At 35.4% G+C, this 24,322-nt stretch overlaps 1 protein-coding gene across 1 annotated transcript; it reads left to right on the forward strand.

Moving 5' to 3' along the window:
- The first annotated feature begins 2,657 nt into the window (after positions 1-2,657).
- On the forward strand, positions 2,658-20,314 carry LOC133325992 (voltage-dependent L-type calcium channel subunit beta-2-like). The gene is made up of 3 exons (XM_061534670.1): positions 2,658-2,881; positions 19,826-19,942; positions 20,074-20,314. The coding sequence occupies exons 1-3, from the start codon at positions 2,765-2,767 to the stop codon at positions 20,302-20,304; spliced, it is 465 nt and encodes a 154-aa protein (XP_061390654.1). The 5' UTR covers positions 2,658-2,764; the 3' UTR covers positions 20,305-20,314.
- Positions 20,315-24,322: the final 4,008 nt, after the last annotated feature.

Raw genomic sequence — 24,322 nt, forward strand, 5'->3', positions numbered from 1 at the left:
TATTTAGTATACGATTAAGAGTTAATTGAAATTGATATCAGATCAATAAATAGTTGACAGGAACCCAGGGATCTGAAGAATTCGTGTAAAGGTTCTTCGACCCATTTTTATACCCTTTACCACACTGTGGTACAGGGTATTATGTCTTTGTGCATATGTTTGTAACAGGCAAAAAATAATCGAGATAGGCCCATGGTTCCTTTTGAGAATATGCATAGAATCACTTTCTGAGCCGATTTATGCATGTCCGTCCGTCCGTCTGTCCATGTTAAATTGTAAAAAAGTACAGATCGCATTTATTATCGAATTGGATGAAATATGGCACAGCTCATATGTTTGGCCCAAGGACGAACTTATTGAAATTGGGAAAAATCGGTTCAGATTTAGATATAGCTCCCATATATATTTTCGTTCGATTCAAGGTAAATGGTGTACCAAAGTCCCCATATATCTTTCGATTTACACGAAATTTGGCACAGCGTAATAAATAAGGTCTAGAATGATGTGTGCAAAGTTTCGTGAAAATCGGTTCAGATTTTGGTATAGCTCCCATGTATATCTTCGTCCGATTTAAGGTAAATGGTGTACCAAAATCCCCATATATCTTTCAATTTGGCATAGCGTACTGAATTAAGTCTACAATGATGTGTGCGAAGTTTCGTGAAAATCGGTTCGGATTTAGATATAGCGTCCATATATAGTTTCGCCCGATTTTACGTAAATAGTCCACTAAAGCCCCTGGAAATGTTTTGATTTGCACGAATTTTGATATAGCGTTCTGAATTATGTCTAGAATGAAGTGTGCAAAGTTTCTTGAAGATCGGTTCAGATTTATATATAGCTCCCATATATAGTTTCGCCCGATTTTAAGTAAATGGTGCACCAAAGTCTCTGAAAATCATTCGATTTGCACGAATTTTGGCATAGCGTACTGAATTAAATCTAGAATTATGTGTGCAAAGTTTCTTTAAAATCGGTTCAGATTTAGATATAGTTCCCACATCTATTATCGTTCGATTTTATTCGATTTGCACGAATTTTGGTATAGGGTACTGAATTAAGTCTAGAATGATGTTGCTAAGCTTCGTGAAAAGATCCATAGCTAGGCCGATTGACACAACGTACTGAAGTAACATAAATTAATCCCTGGCAAGTTTCCCTGAAATCAGTTCAAATATAAATATATAACAAAATCGTGACGTATCATATAGTCGGCCCAGTCCGACTTTACTACTTTCCTTACTGGTTGATATTGAAATTGTATATTATTTTCAATTTACTGTTCTAGAATTAGGGCGAAACTGATACTGGAAAAGATATATCCACACGACGAAATCCGTTCAATCTTATAATATTTTTTCACCTTTTCCACTCCGACCAAATTAAATATATGAAAAAATATGATATCAAACGGCAACCTTGATTAGAACATATTTTAATATGTAATTGCTTTGTTGGTATGTGTGTGTGTGAGTGTACGTGTCTTTCCATGAATTACATTCACACTAAGGTCCTCTTCAGTGTAACCCTTGGCAAGTCAAGTGCATAATGAACAAAAGTAAAATAGAAAAAAATATATATTAAAAAAAATCATTTCAAACTTGGACAATTGTTTTTGTTTTATAGTTCAAGTGTTTTGCAGTAGTAGATTGTTAAAAGAAAGTTCCCATGAAAAAATAAAGTTCCAAGTACAAAGAAAAAATACAACAACAACAACAAAATCATCAAATAAAAACGGAAACGGCCGAGAAAAGAGAAACAAAAAACCCCGAACAAGGAATACGAAAATCACGCACAAATATTCTGCAAATATTATTTTGCAGGCTAATAACATAAGTTTTAAATAAATAGTAATTAGAACAAAAAAAAATATTTTATAAAGTAAAATAACTAGTTATAAAACAACAATACCAACAAATTTAAATCCACCACCTACTAGAAGGAAAACTTCTAGAAAAAAAAAATCAAAAGAAAAACATAGGCTCATATTTACAGCTGCCAAATGTTGTGTGGACCAGTGTAAATTCAAACCAGCAATCAACCAACAAAACAACCCCCTTTTTTAAGCAAACATACACATAGTGAAACAGTAGAGGAACAACAAAAACAACAACTAATTTCTTTTATTTATATGTAAAATAAAAGAAAAGTGTCACAAAACGCCGTAGATCCATAGGAAAATTGGAAAATAGTTACTTTTCGTTTTGTTTTGTTACTGTGTTAAAGTTCCTTTTTTTGGTCAAAGCATATCCTTAAAAGTGTGAGAACAACAGGAGTCCTAAAAATATACCTCTGTGTTTGAGAAAGAGAGAAAGAGAGTGTGTCAGTGTAACAAACGGAAAACAGAAAACACACCGAAACAAAGAGTGCGTGTCTCCCAATATTTTGCGTGAGTCAATCAATGAGTGTGTGTACGGGCCGCTGTTAGTATGTGTGTGTAAATGTTGTATTTCCTGTGTACGTTCCCCAAGGAAAAGTGCAATAGCTGGCAAAATTCTATTTGACACCAATTTATTTTAAATCCAAAAAAGACGGACATTTCGAAATACTCTCAAACATTATCCTCTCTCACTAACATCAAATTTTGTTATTGGTGCTCCAACAACAACAACATTAACAAAATAAAATAACGTACTCCTTGGTGTGTGTCTTGGTGACGTTGAACCAGACCACATACCGCTCGTCTCTTGTTTTTTTGGAAACTGTCTACGAAAATTCTTTCAAAATATCTTCATTCGAAGAAGATTATCGGGCTGATCGGCCCATGGTGCAACGTGCATCATCTTCAGATGTACCTTCCGTATCGGGCGGCCATCGAGAATCTCGATTTGGCCTTGGTTATTCATCATATCAAAGTGGATACAATAAACTATTTACACAGGTTGGTAAATACAAAAGAATAACACTAGACAATTAAATTGGAAAACATTTAACATATGTTGAACATTGAACACAAACAGACAAATGAATATAAACAAAACAAATGTAAACAAATTTGGATTTGTTATATTGTGGGTCATGAGAATGATTTTTAAAGTTTTTTTTAGTTTTCATACAAAATATCGGTCACATAGATACTTCCGTATAAAATATAAATCTGGTTTTAGAAACTATCCTGTAAATATATAAATCCTACATATAATTTCCTATATATAATGTGCATTATTTCATCAGAAAATGTTGAAAAATTTATATATGGGAGCTGTATCGAAAGCTGAACCAATTTTCACGAAACTTAGCACACATCATTCCAGACTTAATTCAGTACGATATGCCAAATTTCGTGCAAGATCGAAATATATATATATATAGGGACTTTGGTGCACCATTCACATAAACCCGATTTTCCCAATTTAATAGGGTGAGTCCTTGGGCCAAATAAATGAGATGTGCCAAACTTCATCCAATTCGAATCATAAATACGACCTGTACTTTGATTACAAGTTAACATTGACGGACGGACGGACATGCGACTCAGAAAGTGATTCTATGCATATTTTCAAAAGGACCCATGTGTCTATCTCGTCTTCTATTGTCTGTTACAAACTTATGCACAAAAACACTTATGCACCACACTGTGGTGAAGGGTATAAAAAACAGAGTTTTTTATGCGTAGACGTAGATCGGCCCGTAGTTTTTTTGGAGAATTTGCCTTATAAACACTCCAAGAGCTGCCACATCACCTTGCGCATTTACTGCCTGTCCCACATTGGTAGACTCCCTTTCAATTTGTTCAGAGGTGTCTGTTACCGATCACAATGTTCTATCCATTAGGTCGATGTCATCGGCGTAGGCGAGTAACATGTGCTGTTTGGTGTACAGAGTGCCATTTCTGTTCACCTTTGCGTCTCGTATGACCTTTTACAGCAGGATGTTAAAAAGGTCATACGGTATTGCAGGTGTCCGAAAGGTCCTTGCAGACTTTAAATGATCACGACGGGCCTTGGCTGTGTAACAAACACGTATGTGGTTGTTGAAAATTGGTTTGTACGATTTTTTTAACTGCAAATAAGTGTGTTAAATTTGGTACAAAGCGGTTCAGATTTAGATATAGCTCCCATATATATGTTCTATCCGATTTCACGTCTAAGTAACTCCAAACCCACAAAATAAATCAGATCATCGTAAAATTTAGTTAGCATGCCTTTTTATAGGCTAGAAAACAACTCACTTTTGTGACCAAAATTAAAAGCTGTAAGAATTTTATCAGTAATCATAAATTTATTATTTTGTGGTTTGTGCTCTATAATAAAAAAATAATATAATAAATAATAATAAAAAATGAAATTAAACCATTAGAATTCAAATAATAAGTTGTTTTATTATTATTTAAATCAAAAACTTCATCCATTTAATCAATTTCGCCTTGATTGCTAAGATCAATATTGTCCATGGGCTCGCTGCAAAATAACAAGTCCAGGACTTTAGGAGGAAGTATGTATGCTTTTCGCTTTTCGCTTGTATGCTTCTACTTAAAAATGCTGAGGAAATTAATGGATCAGAAGTATCGTTGTCGACATCAATTTTGCTCACTATATGTTTGATAACAGCACCAGCTTTTTTCTTTTTGTTACCTTCTTTTCGCCATATTTCAAATCAGTAAGGAAAGTAGTAAAGTCGGACTGGGCCGACTATATGATGCCCTTCACCACTTTGGGTATATTTTAAATAAATAAGTCGAAATTATATATGGAAGCTAAGTTATATATATATATATATATATATATATATATCTGAACCGATTTCAAGCAAACCTGCCAGAGATCCATACCATAGTCAATCGAACTATGGTATGGATCTTTAGTGTACAATCTGCTTAAAACCATCACATCATTCTAGACTTAATTTAGTACGCTATGCCAATATTCTTGTTAATCAAAATATTTGCAGGGACTTTGGTGCACCATTTATCTAAAATTGGGCGAAACTATATATGGAAGCTAAATCTAAATATGAACCGATTTTCACGAAACTTAGCACACGTCATTCTAGATCTAATTCGGTAAAGCGAAAGATATATAGGGACTTTGGTACACCATTTACCTTAAAACGGACGAACATACATATGGGCGCTATATCAAAATCTGAACCGATTTTCACGAAACTTAGCACACATCATTCTAGGCCTAATTCAGTAGGCTATACCAAATTTCGTGCAAATCGAAAGATATATATGATCTTTGTTACACCATTTACCTAAAATCGGGCGATACTATATGTAGGAGCTATATCTAAATCTCAACCGATTTTCACGAAACTTGGCACAAGTGATTCTAGACTTTATTCAATACGCTATGCCAAAATTCGTGCAAATCAAATCATTTTCAGGGACTTTGGTGCACCATTTACCTAAAATCGTCCGCAACTATATATGGGAGCTATATCTAAATCTGAACCAATTTTCACGAAACTTAGCACACATCATTCTAGACCTAATTCAGTAGGATATACCAAATTTCGTGCATACCGAAAGATATGTAGGGACTTTGGTACACCATTTACCTAAAATCGGGCGAAACTATATATGGGAGCTATATCGAAATCTGAACCGATTTTCTCGAAACTTGGCACAAGATATTCTAGACTTAATTCAATACGCTATGCCAAAATTCGTGCAAATCAAATCATTTTCAGGGACTTTGGTGCACCATTTACCTAAAATCGGCCGAAACTATATATGGTATATCTAAATCTTAACCGATTTTCACGAAACTTGGCATACATCATTCTAGACCTAATTCAGTAGTCTATACCAAATTTCGTGCATACCGAAAGATATGTAGGGACTTTGGTACACCATTTACCTAAAATCGGGCGAAACTATATATGGGAGCTATATCGAAATCTGAACCGATTTTTCTCAATTTCAATAGGGTTCGTCCTTGGGCCAAATAAGTGATCTGTGCCAAATTTCATCCAAATCGGATCATAAATGCGACCTGTACTTTGTTTACAATTTAACATCAACAGACGGACGGACGGACATGCATAAATCGACCCAGAAAGTGATTCTATACATATTCTCAAAAGAACCCATGGGTCTATCTCAATTCCTTTTGCCTGTTACAAACATATGCACAAAGACATAATACCCTGTACCACAGTGTGGTGAAGGGTATAAAAGGTCGATTTTTATACGGAGGTTGCCTAGAAAAAGAGGCATTACTCGCAAAACCCAAAAAACCGCAACTTGAAATAAATTTGTTGTTACCTAATTTATGTGAAAAATTTCAAAAGGTCATTTGCTTGAAATCAGACGGAAATATATCGCTTATTTGCTGCAAGGGAGGCATACATCAAAAAACGTGATTTTCGATTTAATGATGCATGATTGTTCGCTATAATAGATGTGTAAAAAGTGTTTTGTAAAAAATTCTTATGAATATCTCTTACACACTCTAATTGAGAAGCTGTAGAAGTTCCTCTGTCCCATATAAAGTGTGAGATAATTTAAAACTTGAAACGCATTTTCTGCAAAATCGGTTTTTATACCGTACACAACTATGTTGTCAGGGTATTATAGCTTTGAGCAGCCCCAAGAGTTTGTAACGCCGCGAAATATTGGTCCTAGACCCACCTTTAAGTATACCATTCGTCATATCTCGATTATACAGGCCACAGTTATGTTCCAATCTTCACGAAATTTTGCATGTAGGATGGGTTCTGGCCAATGAAGACTCTTATTGTTTTTGGTAAAGATCGGTTAATATTTAGGGGATGTCAAGACCAACGACTATAATTAATTTTCGGTGATCAGATAATCATTTTGGGATAAAGTGGACCGAAAACTATATTGTGTGTGTGTTTTTTTTTATTTTATTTTATTTTTTTTTTTTTTTGAGTCGAAAAAGTGCTGTTAACCTCAAATCGCGCAAGATGTTGCAACTATCACGAAATATTGCCCAGGCAATAGAAAGTTAGAGTTCCTTGGTAGTTGTGTAGGGTATCGTATGGTCGGCCCTGTCCAACTATACTGCTCCGCTCACTGCTTTTGAGTTTTGTCTGTCTTGCAGAAAATGTGCGATATATGGAAGCTATAACCAAATCTGACCCGATTTCAAAGAAACTTTCCACAGATTAAATTATACTAACTTCAGTACGTTTTGTGCATATAGAAAATATTTTGGGTCTTTGGTCCACCATTAACCTAAAATCGTTCGAAATTATATATGGGCTCTATATGTAAATCTGAACCCATTTCGACAAAACTTGACACACATAAGACCATACTAACTTCAGTACGTTGTGCAAAATACTGTGGCAATCTCAAACGGAACCACTATATCTATCTTGTTTCCTTTTGCCGGTTACAAACATATATACTTTACCACACTGTGGTACAGGGTACCACAGGTTTTACATACTGGTACCAGTACCAGTATGTAAAACCATGTACCTGTCTGGTCTAAGATCATTCGCTGATATTTATTCATGTATCTCTCAATTATTATTTGTTTATTCAATACCGATTTTCAAAACAAAATGTTTATGTCTTTGACCTGAACATCATTCTTTCGCTGTTGGAAACATTTAAACAAAATTTGTTCGCAATGAAAACGATTGATTGGATTTTTGTCTTAGTGTCTATTTTGAGAATCAATGGAAAATTCCACAAGATTGTTATTTTTTGTGTAAACTTATTTATATTAGCTAAAGAATATTTATCAACATAGGTCAGTAGCATACGTCAATATGTTATAAAAATATCAGATATACATACTTCAAAGAAATCCACAAGCTTTGGCCGATGTTTTGGCCAAAATAACCATAAATTAAAATGAACCCTTATTCTTCGATCAAATAAATCGATTGTTTTTAACGCTTGAAATAAAAATTTGAGGAATATTTAATGAAATGTGTTTGAAATTTTAATTGAAGACCCCATAATGAAATTCTAGCTACTACTTTTCATACGTCGCAATCGCGATAGAGCTTTGAGAATTGCACATACATTATTACTACATCTAGGATATTTAGTATTGAAAATGGAATATATCAGCCCACTTTTAAGGGCAGCCCCATAAAACAATGCCCAACTTCATAATTTTCTCATTGATGTGACCGTAATTTGGCCCCATTTAAATGCATTTCTGCCGACCATTTTCTATATGGGCCCTTGTTTTGATGTAGCCCCCACATAAAGAGCCTGCCCACTTTCGACATTTTGAAGTTTTTAAACAAGTTTTCTCATGGAATTGGCTATAATTCAGGACATTAACAACCGTATGAAAAATTAGCCATAAAGTGGTCTAGGCGATATCCAATTCTTCAAAACGCCGTGAAATTTAATGATTTGAAAATGTTGCTGCTGATAAAAATAAAATTTCTCGGGTCCATTTTTTACAACCCTTCGTATTAATTATTTGAATTTTTTGAAATTGGTGTAACATTTTCATTAAATCGGACTAATATATATGGGAGCTATACCTAAATCTAAATTGATTTGGTATTCCAAATTTCGTCTTAATCGGATAAACATTGGGAGTTTTGTGCATCATATACTTAAAATCGTACAAACATCTAAATCTGTACCGAAACTTAGCACACACGGTTCTAGATTTAATGTGATGCGCTATGCACAATTTTGTGAAGAAATCTAGGCTGTTTGTTCTCAGTTTGAACCGATTTTCACCAATTTCAATAAGGTTCGTCCTTGGGTCATATAAATGAGCTATACCAATCGAAATCGGATAACAATTGCGAACTGCACTTTATTTACAATTTTACGCCAATAGACATGCATAAATCGATTCAGGGTCCATCTCGTTTCCTTTTGCATGTACACTGTGAAGGGTATAAAAGGGTAATTGCAGCGGATTTATATTTCACTTACAACCAAATAATATATTTTTTAATAAAACTAAAACATCCTGTTTTCCAATTTCAGCTTAAAAGCTTTCAATGTAATTTAGTAAATTCAAAGTCGATTCCGAGCTAAAGCAATTACAACAACAATAACAATAACCAATTATCTTCAGTGGTGCATCATTGTACATCTTATGGCGACCACAACTCCATAACGACAAACATTAAAGTACCACTTAGAGAGAGATATATACTATACACACACAGACAAACATACATACTTTCACAGATTTAGGTCAATGCACAGCATCCTGGTACGACTGAACGAACGAATGAATGATTGGATTGAATGAATGCATTGGATTTGTAATACAGCATAAAACAAACACATACACACACAAGCCAAGTTATGTCAAGTCATCCTCGCAATCCTGAAAAATAAGAACAATGCCTTGCAATCAATTCCATGATAAATATAAGAAGGACATATTTTTGAATTATAATCGACAACAAATCATTGAGGCGAATGAATTTCATTCAAGAAGAAATTGTGTTTCTGTTGTCTCTTGGAACAAAGGGATGTGTGTTGGGTGGGCGGGTGAGGGGTTTGGCAGATTATGTTGTATTGTCCATTGTGCCATGATATGACATATATGGATATACAAGTTTCCGGACCTTGTTTGTGTTGTGTTGTCGTTTCATGTCGTCTCTTTTTTACTATTTTTTTCAATTTGCAATAAAAAAGTCAACAGGTCGTCCTTTGGATTATTTATTTTATAAATTTATTTCTGTGTCAGTGATGACAAAACAGTTGCCACCACTCTATTGGCTTTGCTAAGGACAACCCTATCGAAGTTCATAGAAATAGCGTATATTTAACACCTTATTGTGGCGTTGTGGTAAATGTGTTTGTGTGTGTTGTATATATCTTCATTTATCCCAGGATGTGCAATGTTGTTGCACAAAGGATAATAAATAACACTCTTATTTGCTACCATTCCCCTCCAAATTCCTTTTCAGAGATACATTAAATGGAATGCTTTTAAATTGCCATTGACTATGGTTAACTGTTTTGTATGTAGAAGTATATGCGGTGAATCTTTAGAAAATATTGTGTGTGTGAGGGAAGTACAAGTGAAATCCCATGCATGTAGATATACCAGGTGGTATACCAGGGGGGTTTTCATTGTAGACCGCCATAGAAATATGAGAAATGGATATACTGGTGTATTTGCAAAGAACTATTTAAGGTTTTAGGGACTTGGGCATATTGCGTTCCTATGACAGTCTCCGTCATTATGCTCGACCGGTCAAAACATTTTGTACCCTATATCATGCGGTGGGTATATAAAATATATTTGTCTGCAGGCAGGTCAATATCGAAAATCCCCATATAACCCGCTTTTTATATAGAAATAGTTAAGGTTTGACCCCATATAAACGTATTCCACCATAGTACGGGGGGATATTCTGCACTCGAAATACCCTACACAGTATGGAATTCTAATACGATTTAGCCATCTGTTTTAATCATTCTTCCTTCGGAAGATATCTAGAATAAATATAGAACGTCACGTTCGAATTGAGTTCATTTCTTTTAGACTCAATTCGGTACGCCATGCTCAATTTTGTCTCAAGCGGAAAAACTTTGTGGATTTTGTTAACAAGTTACAAGAAATCAGGAGAACCTATATATCAGCCAATTTAGCAGTGTAAATAAATAAACCCCTGCAAAACCAACTATGAATATATCTGCAGTGTCGCAAGAGTGACCAACGTTCCGTTAATACAAGGACCCTAACTGGCTTAGCGATTATCAATAAAGTTGTGTATTTGGTCCATTTCCTCCTCAGGTCAACAAGCTGATTCGATGAAACAGCACAGCCAAGAGTTAAAGCTAAAAAAGGATTTTCTGAGGTCCGACAAAGTCTTATAAAATTTCACAGTTTTCTAGAATTTTGAACCTGGTTTAGTTTGCTGAGATTGTCGCTATAGTCCATGAACGCATGAGGAACGTTACATCAGCATCGGAATCCGTATTCCACCATAGTACGGGGTACAAATCGATACTACAGTTATTTGGAGGCTCTTATGCAAATAAGGGCCCATCCAAAATAGTAGTTATTTATACACGCTGGTTCAGACTCCAACTCAATGTTTATTGACGACTTCGAACACTTTTAAATTGTTTTCAATGTAGGAGCACGTTTTCACATATTCACGAATATGTATTAACCAATAAGAACCCAAAATACCGAATTTCAGTCCATTCAGTATGTTAATTATTTTTTATACCATATACAACTATGTTGTCAGGGTATTATAGCTTTGTGCAGCCCCAAAAGTTTGTAACGCCGCGAAATATTGGTCCTAGACCCACTTTTAAGTATACCGATCGTCATATCCCGACTAGCTGAGTCGATCTAGACATGTGTGTCCGTCCGTCTGTTCATTATAATTTCTAAACACGATACAGGCCACAGTTATGGACCAATCTTCATGAAATTTTGCACGTAGGATGGGTTCTGCCGGTTAATATTTAGGGGATGAAATGGGCCAAATACATAATTTTTGTCGTTTTTTCTGGTTTTTTGGTCCGAACATTGTGAAATTTTACATGGAGAAGAGGATCAGGCCAAAGAATAAGCATGCCTGGTTTGATAAAGATCGGTCAATATTTAGCGGGTCAAATGGACCCTGACTTTTGTGTAAAAAATTACAAAATTTGCACTCTATGCCGTAAAAAATTCGGAAAACATGTTAAGTTGGAAGAGCATGCGGCCAAACTAATATTTCGTTGCATATCCTTTATTGTGGAGGACACTTGCACATCCTTTAGGTATATAGAACATTAAAATATAAATTATTTCAGGCGATTTTGCTCTCAGTATATTATTCCGCCTTCGAACAAATTTTCTTTGATTTCACAATTTTTGAATTAATAATCTCAATAAAGTTCTGAATCAGAGAAATCGAATTTGTTGAATAATTTGTTGCTGATTGGATGAATTCGTAGTAAATTCGAACGCAGCACCTTCTGATTTTGTCACTTTTATCATAAGGTGTAGATTTTATTAAATTTATCTGTTTGCAAAACCTAAAAATATTCGTCGGAAATCGCAATCTTCTTGGTCTCAATACCATTATATATCGTCTCTCTGCCTATATGTCTGTCGATGGAGATATACGTTTTGAACAATATATATGTATAGCAACTACTCCTAAGATATTGGATAATATAACGTTACCGTCCAATGTTTGATATTTTAATGTTTTTGATCGATTTATTTTTTACAAAGGAACAACAATTTGACGTTTCGGGTTCTTATAGGGTAAACAACTTCTTTGAAGAAAAATTTCAATATAGCTCAATGTTTTCAAATGCTATAAAACGCCCACCATTTTCGGTATGTTAAAAGTCCTAGTCGTATTTAGTAACCCGCAATTTTCCAATCTTTAATTTGATATTTCCTTTCGTCAGAGCATAAAAATCGGATTTTGAAACAACCCACGATTAAGTTTCGTTATTTTGAATTTCCACTTCATGGTATGGCATATATAATTTTAGACCCTACTCAATGACGTTAAGGAGCGATTTTTTTCCATAAATCATAATATGTTTCCGAAGTATTTCCTCTCATCAAATTCCATGTAAGATTTTTCCTAAATCTATAAACTAGAAAATAGGAGGCCAATATGAAGAAATTGTATCGAATTAATTAACATCTAAATTTTATACCTGACTAGATTATAGAATTCTTCAAATACAACTTATGTATCAGACTTTTAAGGCTCACATTTTTATTTTGATAAAGGTATACACATTGAAAGACCCCAATGTGCGTATAAAATTCACTTTGCTTCCTATATATGTAAATACATACGTAAATTTATATGTGTGTTGCACTCAACCCCAACCTTTCATAGCTAAAACCTATTAAAATATAACACCACTCTCTTTCAAATGTAGAATACGTAAGTAATAATAATTAATTCACTTCAAGTAGACGCTCTTTAAAGCTAAGCTGTTTAAAGAAAGGGAAATACAACAACGACAACACACACAGAGCTTGCATAGAATAACACACACAAAACGAACGAACGTACGAAGGAGAAGGCAAGAGTAGTGCTGTAAAGTAAATGGAGGGAAATTAAAATAAAGGATAGTCGGCATGTCGGTCTGCTTGCCTGCTCGCCCCTCTTGCTTGTACAAGGATTAACAACGACGACTCGAAAAAAGGGGGTCAACTTAAATAGTTTGTACTTGTTTCCATTCATATGCACAATTGCCAAATAGGATGAACTATAAATGGCATTGTATATGAGAGAATATACAAGCTACTTTTCTCCATCATCGTCATCATCTCTTCTTTTATGAAGCGGGTAGGATTGCCAGGTGACCTGAAATGGTTATGGTGGTTGAGATGGGGTTTTCTGTTAATGTATTTTAGATTCCGAAATTTCTGTTTAATATTTAATTCATTTAACATGTCATGTATAATTAAGTGTGAAGGCGTATTTGAGAAATGGGTTTTTAGGGTCATGTACGTCTCATACAAATACCTTAGTTTGATAAATTAAAATCATTGAAAACCTTTTAGCAATTGAAATAATACCCCTAGTTTAATTAATTTCTGTCCGTAACTACACGTCTCCAACAAACTCCCCCACCATTGCTATATTTTTTCAACAAAGTGCAACATATTTTTAATTTGTTTGCCATTAAGAAATTGGAAAAACAACTGTTTAAATTGTAATGAACCACTCACCGGCATACTTTGCCAACAAATAAAATTTTACATTTATTTCCAAAATAAAAAATTCAATTTGGTCGTTTGCCAAATTCTTCAGTTGTTTTTGCTATAGCTGATTTTATTAATTTCTTGGTTTAAATTGTTTACAATGAGATAATTGAGTGAAATATTTGGCTATTGCCTCCTCAATAAGATGAGGGTACGATTTACTGGTCAATCACATTATTACACTAGCATGTAATTATTTAAATATCAAACAAGTGGAAAAGCGTTAGATATACTGGCAGGTACTTGAAATGAAAATATAGGGAGCATACCAAAAAGTGGATCTCTAGTGACATTTCTAAAAAGGATTATGTAAACCATAATAAAAATTTCAGAAATGGCTAATGAAGGTGTATACAATTTAACATGTTTCTTTGGACGAAATCCGTTTCAGAAAATTTTAGATTTCATCCAAACCATCTTATTATTTCTTCCAAACATAGCTCAAATTCAAAGATGGGGAATATCGGTCCACTCCTTCTGGAACCTCCACACAGGGGCTAGGTCTAAATGCGGCTATAGTCCATTATAGCACCTTACGTTATACTTTTTTATCTCGCTATCCTCCGCAGGAGAAATGATTACAACAGAGTCTTAGAACCAAACTCAAAACGCGGAACAAATCAGATATCTATTTTAATATAAACCAGTAAGGAAAGTAGTAAAGTCGGACTGGGCCGACTATATGACACCCTTCACCACTTTGGGGATATTCTACATATGTATCTTTATAGATGTCGTCTTTTCGAAGGAACATTGACATGAAATTGAACGATAAGTAAACCGACTAACATCAATCCTTACACATGCCATTCTGCAATCTATTCCATACTTTGTAAATAGACTTTAAGCTAACATTACGCACGCTATTTGGTATGCTTCACTGTTTAAAATGTAATATCAATTAAACACCCATTGATTATTTGGTTTACAATCAACATGAATAGGTCGAAATTATATACGGAAGCTATGCTATATCTAAATCTGAACCGTTTTCTAGGAAACTTGGCCGAGATTAATTTATATTAATTTCAGTACGTTTTGCCAATCGGCCTAGCTATGGGTATTTAGTACACCATTTATTTAAAATCGGACGAATGTATATATAGGAGCTATATGTAAATCAAGAAAAGTTGACACACGAAAGGTTATAGTTACTTCAGTACATTGTACAAAATTGAACCGATTTTCACGAAACTTAGCACACATCATTCTTGACCTATTTCAGTACACTATGCCAAATTTCGTGCAAATCGAATGATATATAGGGACTTTGGTGCACCATTTACCTTAAATCGGACGAAATATAAAGGGAGCTATATCTAAATCTGAACCGATTTTCTCGAAACTTGGCACAAATCTTTCTAGACCTTATTCAGTACTCTGTGCCCAATTTCGTGCAAATTAAAAGATATAGAGAGACTTTGGTGCCCCATTTACCTTAAATCGGACCAAAATATATATGGGAGCTATATTTAAATCTGAACCGATTTTTCCCAATTTCAATAGGGTTTGTCCTTGGGCCAAATAAGTGACGTGTGCCAAATTTCATCCAAATCGGATCATAAATGCGACCTGTACTTTGTTTACAATTTAACATCTACAGACGGACAGACGGGCCGACGGACGGACATGCATAAATCGACTTAGAAAGTGATTCTATGCATATTCTCAAAAGGAACCATGTGTCTATCTCGTTTCTTTTTGCCTTTTACAAACATATGCACAAAGACATAATACCCTGTACCACAGTCTGGTGAAGGGCATAAAAAGGGGGTTATATGGGGACTACCCCAAAAAGGGGGCGAATATTAATAATTTTTAGTAGGGAGATTTGTTACCACATACGACTACAAAATTCCAAATTGCAGCGAATTCGGTTGAAAAACGCGCTCAAGAACCCCAAAATACCGAATAATGGGGGTGCCCTTATATGGAGGCTATCCGAAAAAATGGACCTACATTCATAACTTTTTGTTGGGAGATTTGGCACCTATTACGAACTCACAATACTAAATTACAGCTAATTCGGCGGAAAAATACGATCAAAACCCCCAAAATACTGAAAATTAGGAGTTATCGTTATATGGGGACTACCAGAAAAAGTGGACCTGTATTAATAATTTTTTGTGAAGACATTAAGTACCCAAAAGGAACCCAATGTAGCAAATTTCGGTTGAAAAACGCGCTCAAGAACCCCAAAATACCGAAAATTGAGAGGTACCGTTATATAGGGGGTACCAGAAAAAATTGACCTATATTTACAATATTTAGTAGGGAGATTTGGTACCCAATAAGAACTCAAAGTACCAAATTACAGCCAGTTCGGTGGAAAAATGCGACCAAAACACCAAAAATTCCACCAAATTGGCACCCTTACTGGGTGCCATCCCAAAAAATGAACCGATGTTTATAATTTTTATTGAGGAGATTTGCTATCCAATAAGAACTCAAAGCACCAAATTTCAGCGAATTCGGCTGAAAAACGCGCTCAAGAACCTCAAAATACCGAAAATTGGGGGTACCCTTATAGGGGTGCCATCCCAAAAAATGGACCGATATTTTTAATTTTTAGTGGGGAGATTTGCTACCTAATAAGAAATCAAAGTACCAAATTTTAGCGAATTCGGTTGAAAACACGCTCAAGAACCTCAAAATACCGAAAATTGGGGGGTACCCTTATATGGGAGCTGTGCCTAAACGTGGACCGATATAGTCCATCTTCGAACTTGACCTGCCAGCAGACAAAAGACGACGTTTAGGCGCTAGAGTGATTACAAAAGACAGACGGACATGCTGAGATCGTCATAGAATCAAGAATATATATACTTTATAGGGTCGGAAATGATTATTTCGATGCGTTACAAACGGAAAAACGTAATTAATATACCCTCCATACTATGGTGGAGGGTATAAAAATAGCCAAAATTCATCCAAATCGGATCATAAATGCGACCTGTACTTTGTTTACAATTTAACATCTACAGACGGACAGACGGACGGACGGACATGCATAAATTGTCTCAGAAAGACGACTATATAATACCCTTCGCCTTTTTCGGTATATCAAAGCGAATATATATATATATATATATATAGATTTATCTATATAACAATTTAAATAATATATAAATTTATTACATTATTAGAAAACTATATATTAATAAATTATTTCATAATAAATACTATATTTAGCCAATTATTTAATATATCAAAGCGAATATTGGTATGGAAATTGGTCATATGTTTGATATAGCGCCCATATAACCGTACCTCCCGATTTAAGGTATTTTTGTATTTAGATGTAGATCCACGTTTTCGGGTAGCCCCCATACAAAAGGACCCCAATTCAGAATGCTATGGCAAGTTTCCTGCAAATCGAAAGATATATAGGGGCTTTGTTGGACCATTTACATTAAATCAGACAAAAATATATATGGGAGCTATATCTAAATCGGTACCCAGTTTCAACAGGGTTTCCGTCTTGGGCCAAATAAATAAACTGTGCTAAATTTCGTCCAATTGGGATTATAAATGCGACCTGTACTTTGTTCACAATTTAACATGAACAGACTGACGGACATGCATAAATCGACTCAGAATGTGATTCTATGTATATTATCAAAAGGAAACCTGTGTCTACTTCGTTTCCTTTTGCATGTTACAAACATATGCACACAGACATAATACCCTGTACCACAGGGTGTAAAAAATTAAATACGGTATGGTAAATTTCGTCTCAATCGGACCTCCTTCTTATCCTGGCATATCTTCCGATTTACGTTTTTCCAGAGTAAACAAAAGTCTTGGTTCATTTAAGGGGACCCCCCATTCTCGGGGTCAAAAATTTTGTTGATATAATTCGAATCTACACTAATTAAAGAATGTCCCTACAAAATTTCAAATGAAAATCTCAAGAACTCTTGAAGATATAGCCGATTTATTGTGTCACCATCAAGTGATGGCTGAAGGGCTTCTCAAATTTTAAACGCGTTTTTCACTAAACATTTTTTTGCGAATGGCGGGCACGATAACTCAAAAACTAATAACCCAATCGATTTCAAATTTTTACACGTTTCTCTGTGAGTGTATAGCTATCGTATGAACTAGGATAAAGCCAATCGGTGAAGATCTTCCTTATTTTTTGACTTGGGCTTTGGTAAAAAAATCGGCGATTTTCCAAAAATATTTTTTCAAAGGTTCACCATTTTGTTAATTTTAGAGCGAAGTCAATAATCCTAGTTCATACGAGAGCCAGACATGTACTCTTTCTAACACCGTTGGAATTTTCGGATTCCGATGTTCCAATGAGGAGTTATCATGCCCGCCACCAAAAATAAGGACTTTCCTTAATTACAAAAAACAACAACAAAACAATAACAAATTTTTTTTTGTAAATTATTTTTCTTCTATTTTAAATCTTCAATTATATATGTGTAAAGTTACAAACCTTAACAAGCATTGGTATTGATTTACAGCCCATTGAAAATCTTGAAAAATTTAAATCGAGAATGGGTGGGGTTCCCTTAAAGCGATAACTGTTGACCGATCATTTTCTAAAAATGTGTAAAATTTTAGATATTCGGCTTACAACAGAGGCTTCTAGAGCGACTAGACAATCAAACAAAAATAAAGTTTCCAGTTCCATGACCTAAATATCATCTGATTATCACCGAAAATTCATGCACCATTTTATAGCGTCATCGTGACATTTCCTCCATCTAGTGTGGTACTGGTAATATTAACCAATATCAGAATAGATAGACCTCTGTCTATATTTAAGTATAACTTCCACATCCGAGTACATACATCAATATTATTGACATTGTAATTTTTCACACAAAAGATGGGGTAATTTGACCCGCTATATATTGTCCGATTATCAAGGAAAGTGTTATACGTGTTCCTTGCTTTCTCGGTTTAAAATCTCTCCATTTAAAATTTCGTGATGTTCGTTTCATTATTGTGCCCTCTAGAGCGGCCAGAAAAACAGACAACAATAAAGTTTTTGGTCCATTTCATCCCCTAAATATTATCCGATCATTACAATACGGGTCTTTATTTGCCGGAAACGAACATATATGCAAACTTAACCGATGATTGGCCAAAAACCATGGTCTGTATCGTGTTTACAAGTTACAATGGGCAGATGGGCGAATACCAATGTCTAGATCGACTCACATAGACAAGATATGAGGATTGGTATACTAAAAGGTGGGACTAGATCAAATATTTCGCGGCGTTATAAACTCTTTGGGCCATACAAGACTATGTTACCCTTACAACGTAGTTGTGTAGAGTATAATTAACCAGTGAGCGGAGCAGTATAGTCGGACGGGGCCGACCATACGATATCCTACACAACTTCCACGGAACTCTAACTTTCTGCGGATGTTTATTCTGAGCCTGGACAATAGTTCGCGATATTCGAACCCTATTGCTGGATTAGAGGTCAACAGCACCTCTTCCTACACAGACATATATTCCGAATATAACTAATATTCAGTACAGCCCCCCTAATTACTTGTCCACATTCCCTTCGCCGTGGGCTGTGTTGTGATGTTCGGCTTATAATTGTGGCCTATACATCGACTCGAAAAACACACAACAAAATAACTTTTCGGTCCACTTCATCCCAAAATTTAACTCAGCTAGTCGAGATATGACGATCGGTATACTTAAAGATGGGTCTACGACCAATATTTCGCGGCGTTACAAACTCTTGGGGCTGCACAAAATAGTATTCTATACTTAATTCGATATGCTCTGCAAAATTTCGAGTCGAACGAGCATATATATGGATGCTATATCTAACCGATATCTACCGAGAATCTATGAAAGAATTGTGTTCCGCGAATGGACTTAAATTTCAGTCTGCCTTTGAAATTACTGTACCAATCTCAATGTATAGCCATGTATATTTGTTTGTATAGTTTGAAAGTTTTAGCTGCATTTTCCCACCTTGGTATATGTAATATGACATTCTTCTTTAAACGGGATTTTCCAACGGCACTTAAAATTCTTAATGGATTTGCTGGCCTTATACTCTGCTAATAAAACATCCATACAAATTCTGATCCGAAATTAATCAAATCTGCAATTAATTCGAAGATCTTATACATATTCTATTCTTATTTCATATATATAATACTATTTATTTTTCTTAAATTACTATAGAAATCATTAATTAATTAATAATTCTAATTTCGTTTTCTTTTCAGGGTTCTGCCGACTCCAATTACTCACAACCGTCATCCGATCTGTCGCTAGACGAGGAAAAGGAATCGCTTCGGCGAGCTAAGGAAAGTCAGGCCCAAAGCCAGTTGGATAAAGCTAGAGTATGTAGTATAAATTAGGCGGCTAGTACCAATTACGTAACAATAATAATAATGCTTGATAACCAATAACCTCTCCATAATCTCTTTATCCTTATCTTAATCCCGATAATTATAATCAAACAAAAATCTAGAGTAAACCTGTTGCGTTCGCTGTGCGAACAAATGTTGCCTATGATGCCAGCATCGATGACGATTCACCCGTACAGGGTGGTGCTGTTTCCTTTGACGTTAGGGAATTTCTACACATCAAAGAAAAATATGATCATAACTGGTGGATTGGTCGCCTGGTCAAAGAAGGCTGTGATGTGGGATTCATACCCAGCCCCGTTAAGCTAGACCATATACGTTTGCAGGTAGGTTAATGACACTGGGTGTGTGCAGTCAAGTCAAGTGCACATTTAAGTTCAAACAAAAACAACCCGATGTATCTTCGGTGAAACTAACCTACCTGCAAAATTTCGACCTGTTGAATTGAAGGGTATAAACCAGTTTTCTTAAAGAAAAGATTATTGTGGAAAACAAATTTGCACCATCCATAAAACAAAGTTTGCTGATAAATATGTAAAGGAAAATGGAAAGGAAATATAGGAATCGCGATTTAGTAACTATATATCACGTGTGATTGGAACCGTTAAAGAAATTTTGTTCTGGTACAATGGGGGTTTTGTTTTTTATTAGTGTAAAAAATACTTCCGTCGTCTATAGTATCTATGAAGTGATGGTTTCACCAGCTGTTTGGCATAATGGCTTCTTTTGTACGCATGAGTACTCTGAAAAGTTTGGCGAACAGATCCCAAACGCATCCGCCGATATATGTACGCTTTCGATAGTAAGATGCCAAAACATCTTTAGTATGCCAGCTGATATGCCAATTATCCACAATGCTTTAATTATACGCTTGAACATAGCCCTATACAAATATTTTCCCATAGCTGATTAGTGCTAAAACTTATTAATATATGCATTTATTTTCCAAATGATTGAGTTCTATGAATTTAAGAAAAACATGGAACTCAGTTACTGTACCATCTCGAAAATTCCCTTAAATATTATTTTATATTCTAAGTACATACATGGGATGCTAGTATGCTATAGTTTATTAAGATATAGTGTTATATTTCAATTGTAAGTATTAACACCTATATGGATATATTTTTTAAAATATTTTGGTACTACCAGAGAAGAAATTAAAAATAATCTTATTATCTCAATAAATACATTTAACTATGATATGCTGAGGATAAAGGGTAGGTCCTTTCATATATAAGGAAGGGTACAAATGAAAACGCTGCACCGGAAATCTCCAAGAAGACCTCTAATAACTTCATTATCCGAATCGTCGTTGTCGGAGTACGAGACGACCCCACAGCCCACATATTATTGGAGTCTCACAAATGTATCGTTCCTGTAATTTTTCTACCAAGGGGACCACAACAGGATCAGCGCAATATACTCTAGTCAATTATGGAATAGAATGTTAATATATGCATACCGTTCAGAAATAGATTTCTACAACTTCATTGCGTTATCCAGAACAGGTGCAGTTTTCGCTTTGACGGATGTACTCAAGTAGTACAAGGCCAATATTTTTGCCTTACAGGATATGCCATGAAAAGGGACAGGCGTAAGTAAATCAAATGATTACACTCAGTATTGTCGCTGCCATGAAACGAGACATGAATTTGGCAGCGAATTTATGGTAAACAGGAGAATAAAAGACCTAGTATCCACATTCACTCCAGTGGATGAGCGAATAACTATAATCCGTATAAAAACGAAGTTATTGAGCTGTCCAAAGACAAAATTGAGCAGTCCAAAGATATATTTTAGACACATCATATGGACGTTGCCCTGGCCATGACATTTAAATTCTGCTAGGAGATTTTAATGAAAAAATCGGAACGGAAATTATTTTTGGGCCCAACGTGGAAAAATTCAGCCTCCATTAAAAATCATCCGACAACAGCATGAGGTTGACTTCACGGCAGCAAAAAAAATGGTAGTTAGCAGCACCAGATTCAAGCATCTCGATATACACAAGGCAACCTGGATTACTCTCGATCAAACAATGAGAAATCAATTTGGTTATGTTGTGATAGACGTAAGTCATTCATCCAGTGTTTGAGACGTACGATCGATCCGAGGATCGAATATCGATTCGCACCATTAGCTTGTAACATCCAAGGTTCGTACTCGTCTTAATGTAGCAGCAAAGTTGCGATCTAATGTAAGACCGAAAATCGACATCGAAATGCTGCAAACACAACCGGTAGAACAGCACCTACCAGCTCAAGTTACCTAATTTCTGGTCGAAGCGCTCCTCGTCCCCATAATAATATTGAAGCACAGTGGGCAAAGAATTGCTCACTCCCTACAAACTGCAACAATAGCAACAAAGACCACCATCAAGAAACCCATGGTACGATCATCAGGGGTGAAATGTATTAAAAAAAGTAAGGAAAGTAGTAAAGTCGGACGGGGCCGACTATATGATACCCTTCACCACTTTGGGTATATTCAACAGATGAATCCATACATTAAATCGGACGAAAATATATATTGGTGCTATATCTAAATCTGCACCGATTTTCAGGAAACTTAAAGTACATCAATCTAGACCTAACTCAGTACGATGGACCAAATTTCATGCAAATCGAAGGATATATAGGGACCGTTTACATTAAATCGGACGAATATATATATGGGGGCTATATCTAAATCTGAACCGATTTTTTCCAATTTCAATAGGGTTCGTCCTTGGGCCAAATAAGTGACCTGTGACAAATTTCATCCAATTCGGTTCATAAATGCAACCGGTACTTTGTTTACAATTTATCATGGACAGACAGACGGACGGACATGCATAAATTGACTCAGAAAGATATTCTATGTATATTCTCAGTGTTCCTCATTTTAACACCATTTATATGATAATTGCGATAGATGACCTCAAAAACCATGTTTCAACGATTTCCGCAACAATCTGATATATCACAAACCATGAACGACATAGAAATATTTTTGTGCAGTAGTGTTCCATCATATGTGGTATATGTTCTGTATTTTTATACCCTTCACCACGCTGTGGTACAGGGTATTATGCCTTTGTGCATATGTTTGTAACAGGCAAAAATAATTGAGATAGACCCATGGTTCCTTTTGAGAATATGCATAGAATCACTTTCTAAGTCGATTTATGCATGTCCGTCCGTCCGTCCGTCTGTCTGTCTGTCCATGTTAAATTGTAAACAAAGTACAGGTCGCATTTATGATCCGAATTGGATGAAATTTGGCATAGGTCACTTATTCGGCCCAAGGACGAACCCTATTGAAATTGGGAAAAATCGGTTCAGATTTAGATATAGCTCCCATATATATATTTAACCGATTTAATGTAAACGGTCCCTATATATCTTTCGATTTACACGAAATTTGGTACAGGCTAATCATTAAGGCCTATAATGATGTCTGCCAATTTTCGTGAAAATCGGTCCAGATTTAGATATAACTCCCATATATAGTTTCGTCCGATTTCATGTAAATGGTGCCCCAAAGTCCCTATATATCTTTTTATTTGCACGAAATTTGGCATAACGTACTGAATTAAGCCTAGAGTGTTGTCTGCCAAGTTTTGTGAAAATCGGTCCAGATTTAGATATAGCTCCCATATATAGTTTCGTCCGATTTCATATAAATGGTGCCCCAAAGTCCCTATATATCTTTTGATTTGCACGAAATTTGGCAAAACGTACTGAATTAAGCTTAGAGTGATATCGGTCCAGATTTAGATATAGCTCCCATATATAGTTTCGTCCGATTTCATGTAAATGGTGCCCTAATGTTCTTATATATCTTTCGATTTGCACGAAATTTGGTATAACGTACTGAATTGAGCCTAGTATGACGTCTGCCAAGTTTCGTGAAAATCGGTCCAGATTTAGATATAGCTCCCATATATAGCTTCGTCCGATTACATGTAAATGGTGCACCAAAGTCCCTATATATCCTTCGATTTGCACGAAATTTGGCATAACGTACTTAATTGAGCCCAGAATGATGTCTGCCAAGTTTCGAGAAAATCGGTCCAGATTTAGATATAGCTCCCATATATATTTTCGTCTGATTTCATGTAAATGGTGCCCTAATGTTGTTATATATCTTTCGATTTCCACGAAATTTGGTATAACGTACTGAACTGAGGCTAGAATGATGTCTGCCAAGTTTCGACAAAATCGGTCCAGATTTAGATATAGCTCCCATATATAGCTTCGTCCGATTACATGTAAATGGTGCACCAAAGTCCCTATATATCCTTCGATTTGCACGAAATTTGGCATAACGTACTTAATAACCTATCCTGTCACTAGTTTGTTGAAATCG

The sequence above is a fragment of the Musca vetustissima genome, unplaced genomic scaffold (assembly GCF_032173495.1).
Source record: "Musca vetustissima isolate MV318-11 ecotype Yass unplaced genomic scaffold, APGP_CSIRO_Mvet_v1 utg323255, whole genome shotgun sequence".
Classification (NCBI taxonomy): domain Eukaryota; kingdom Metazoa; phylum Arthropoda; class Insecta; order Diptera; family Muscidae; genus Musca; species Musca vetustissima.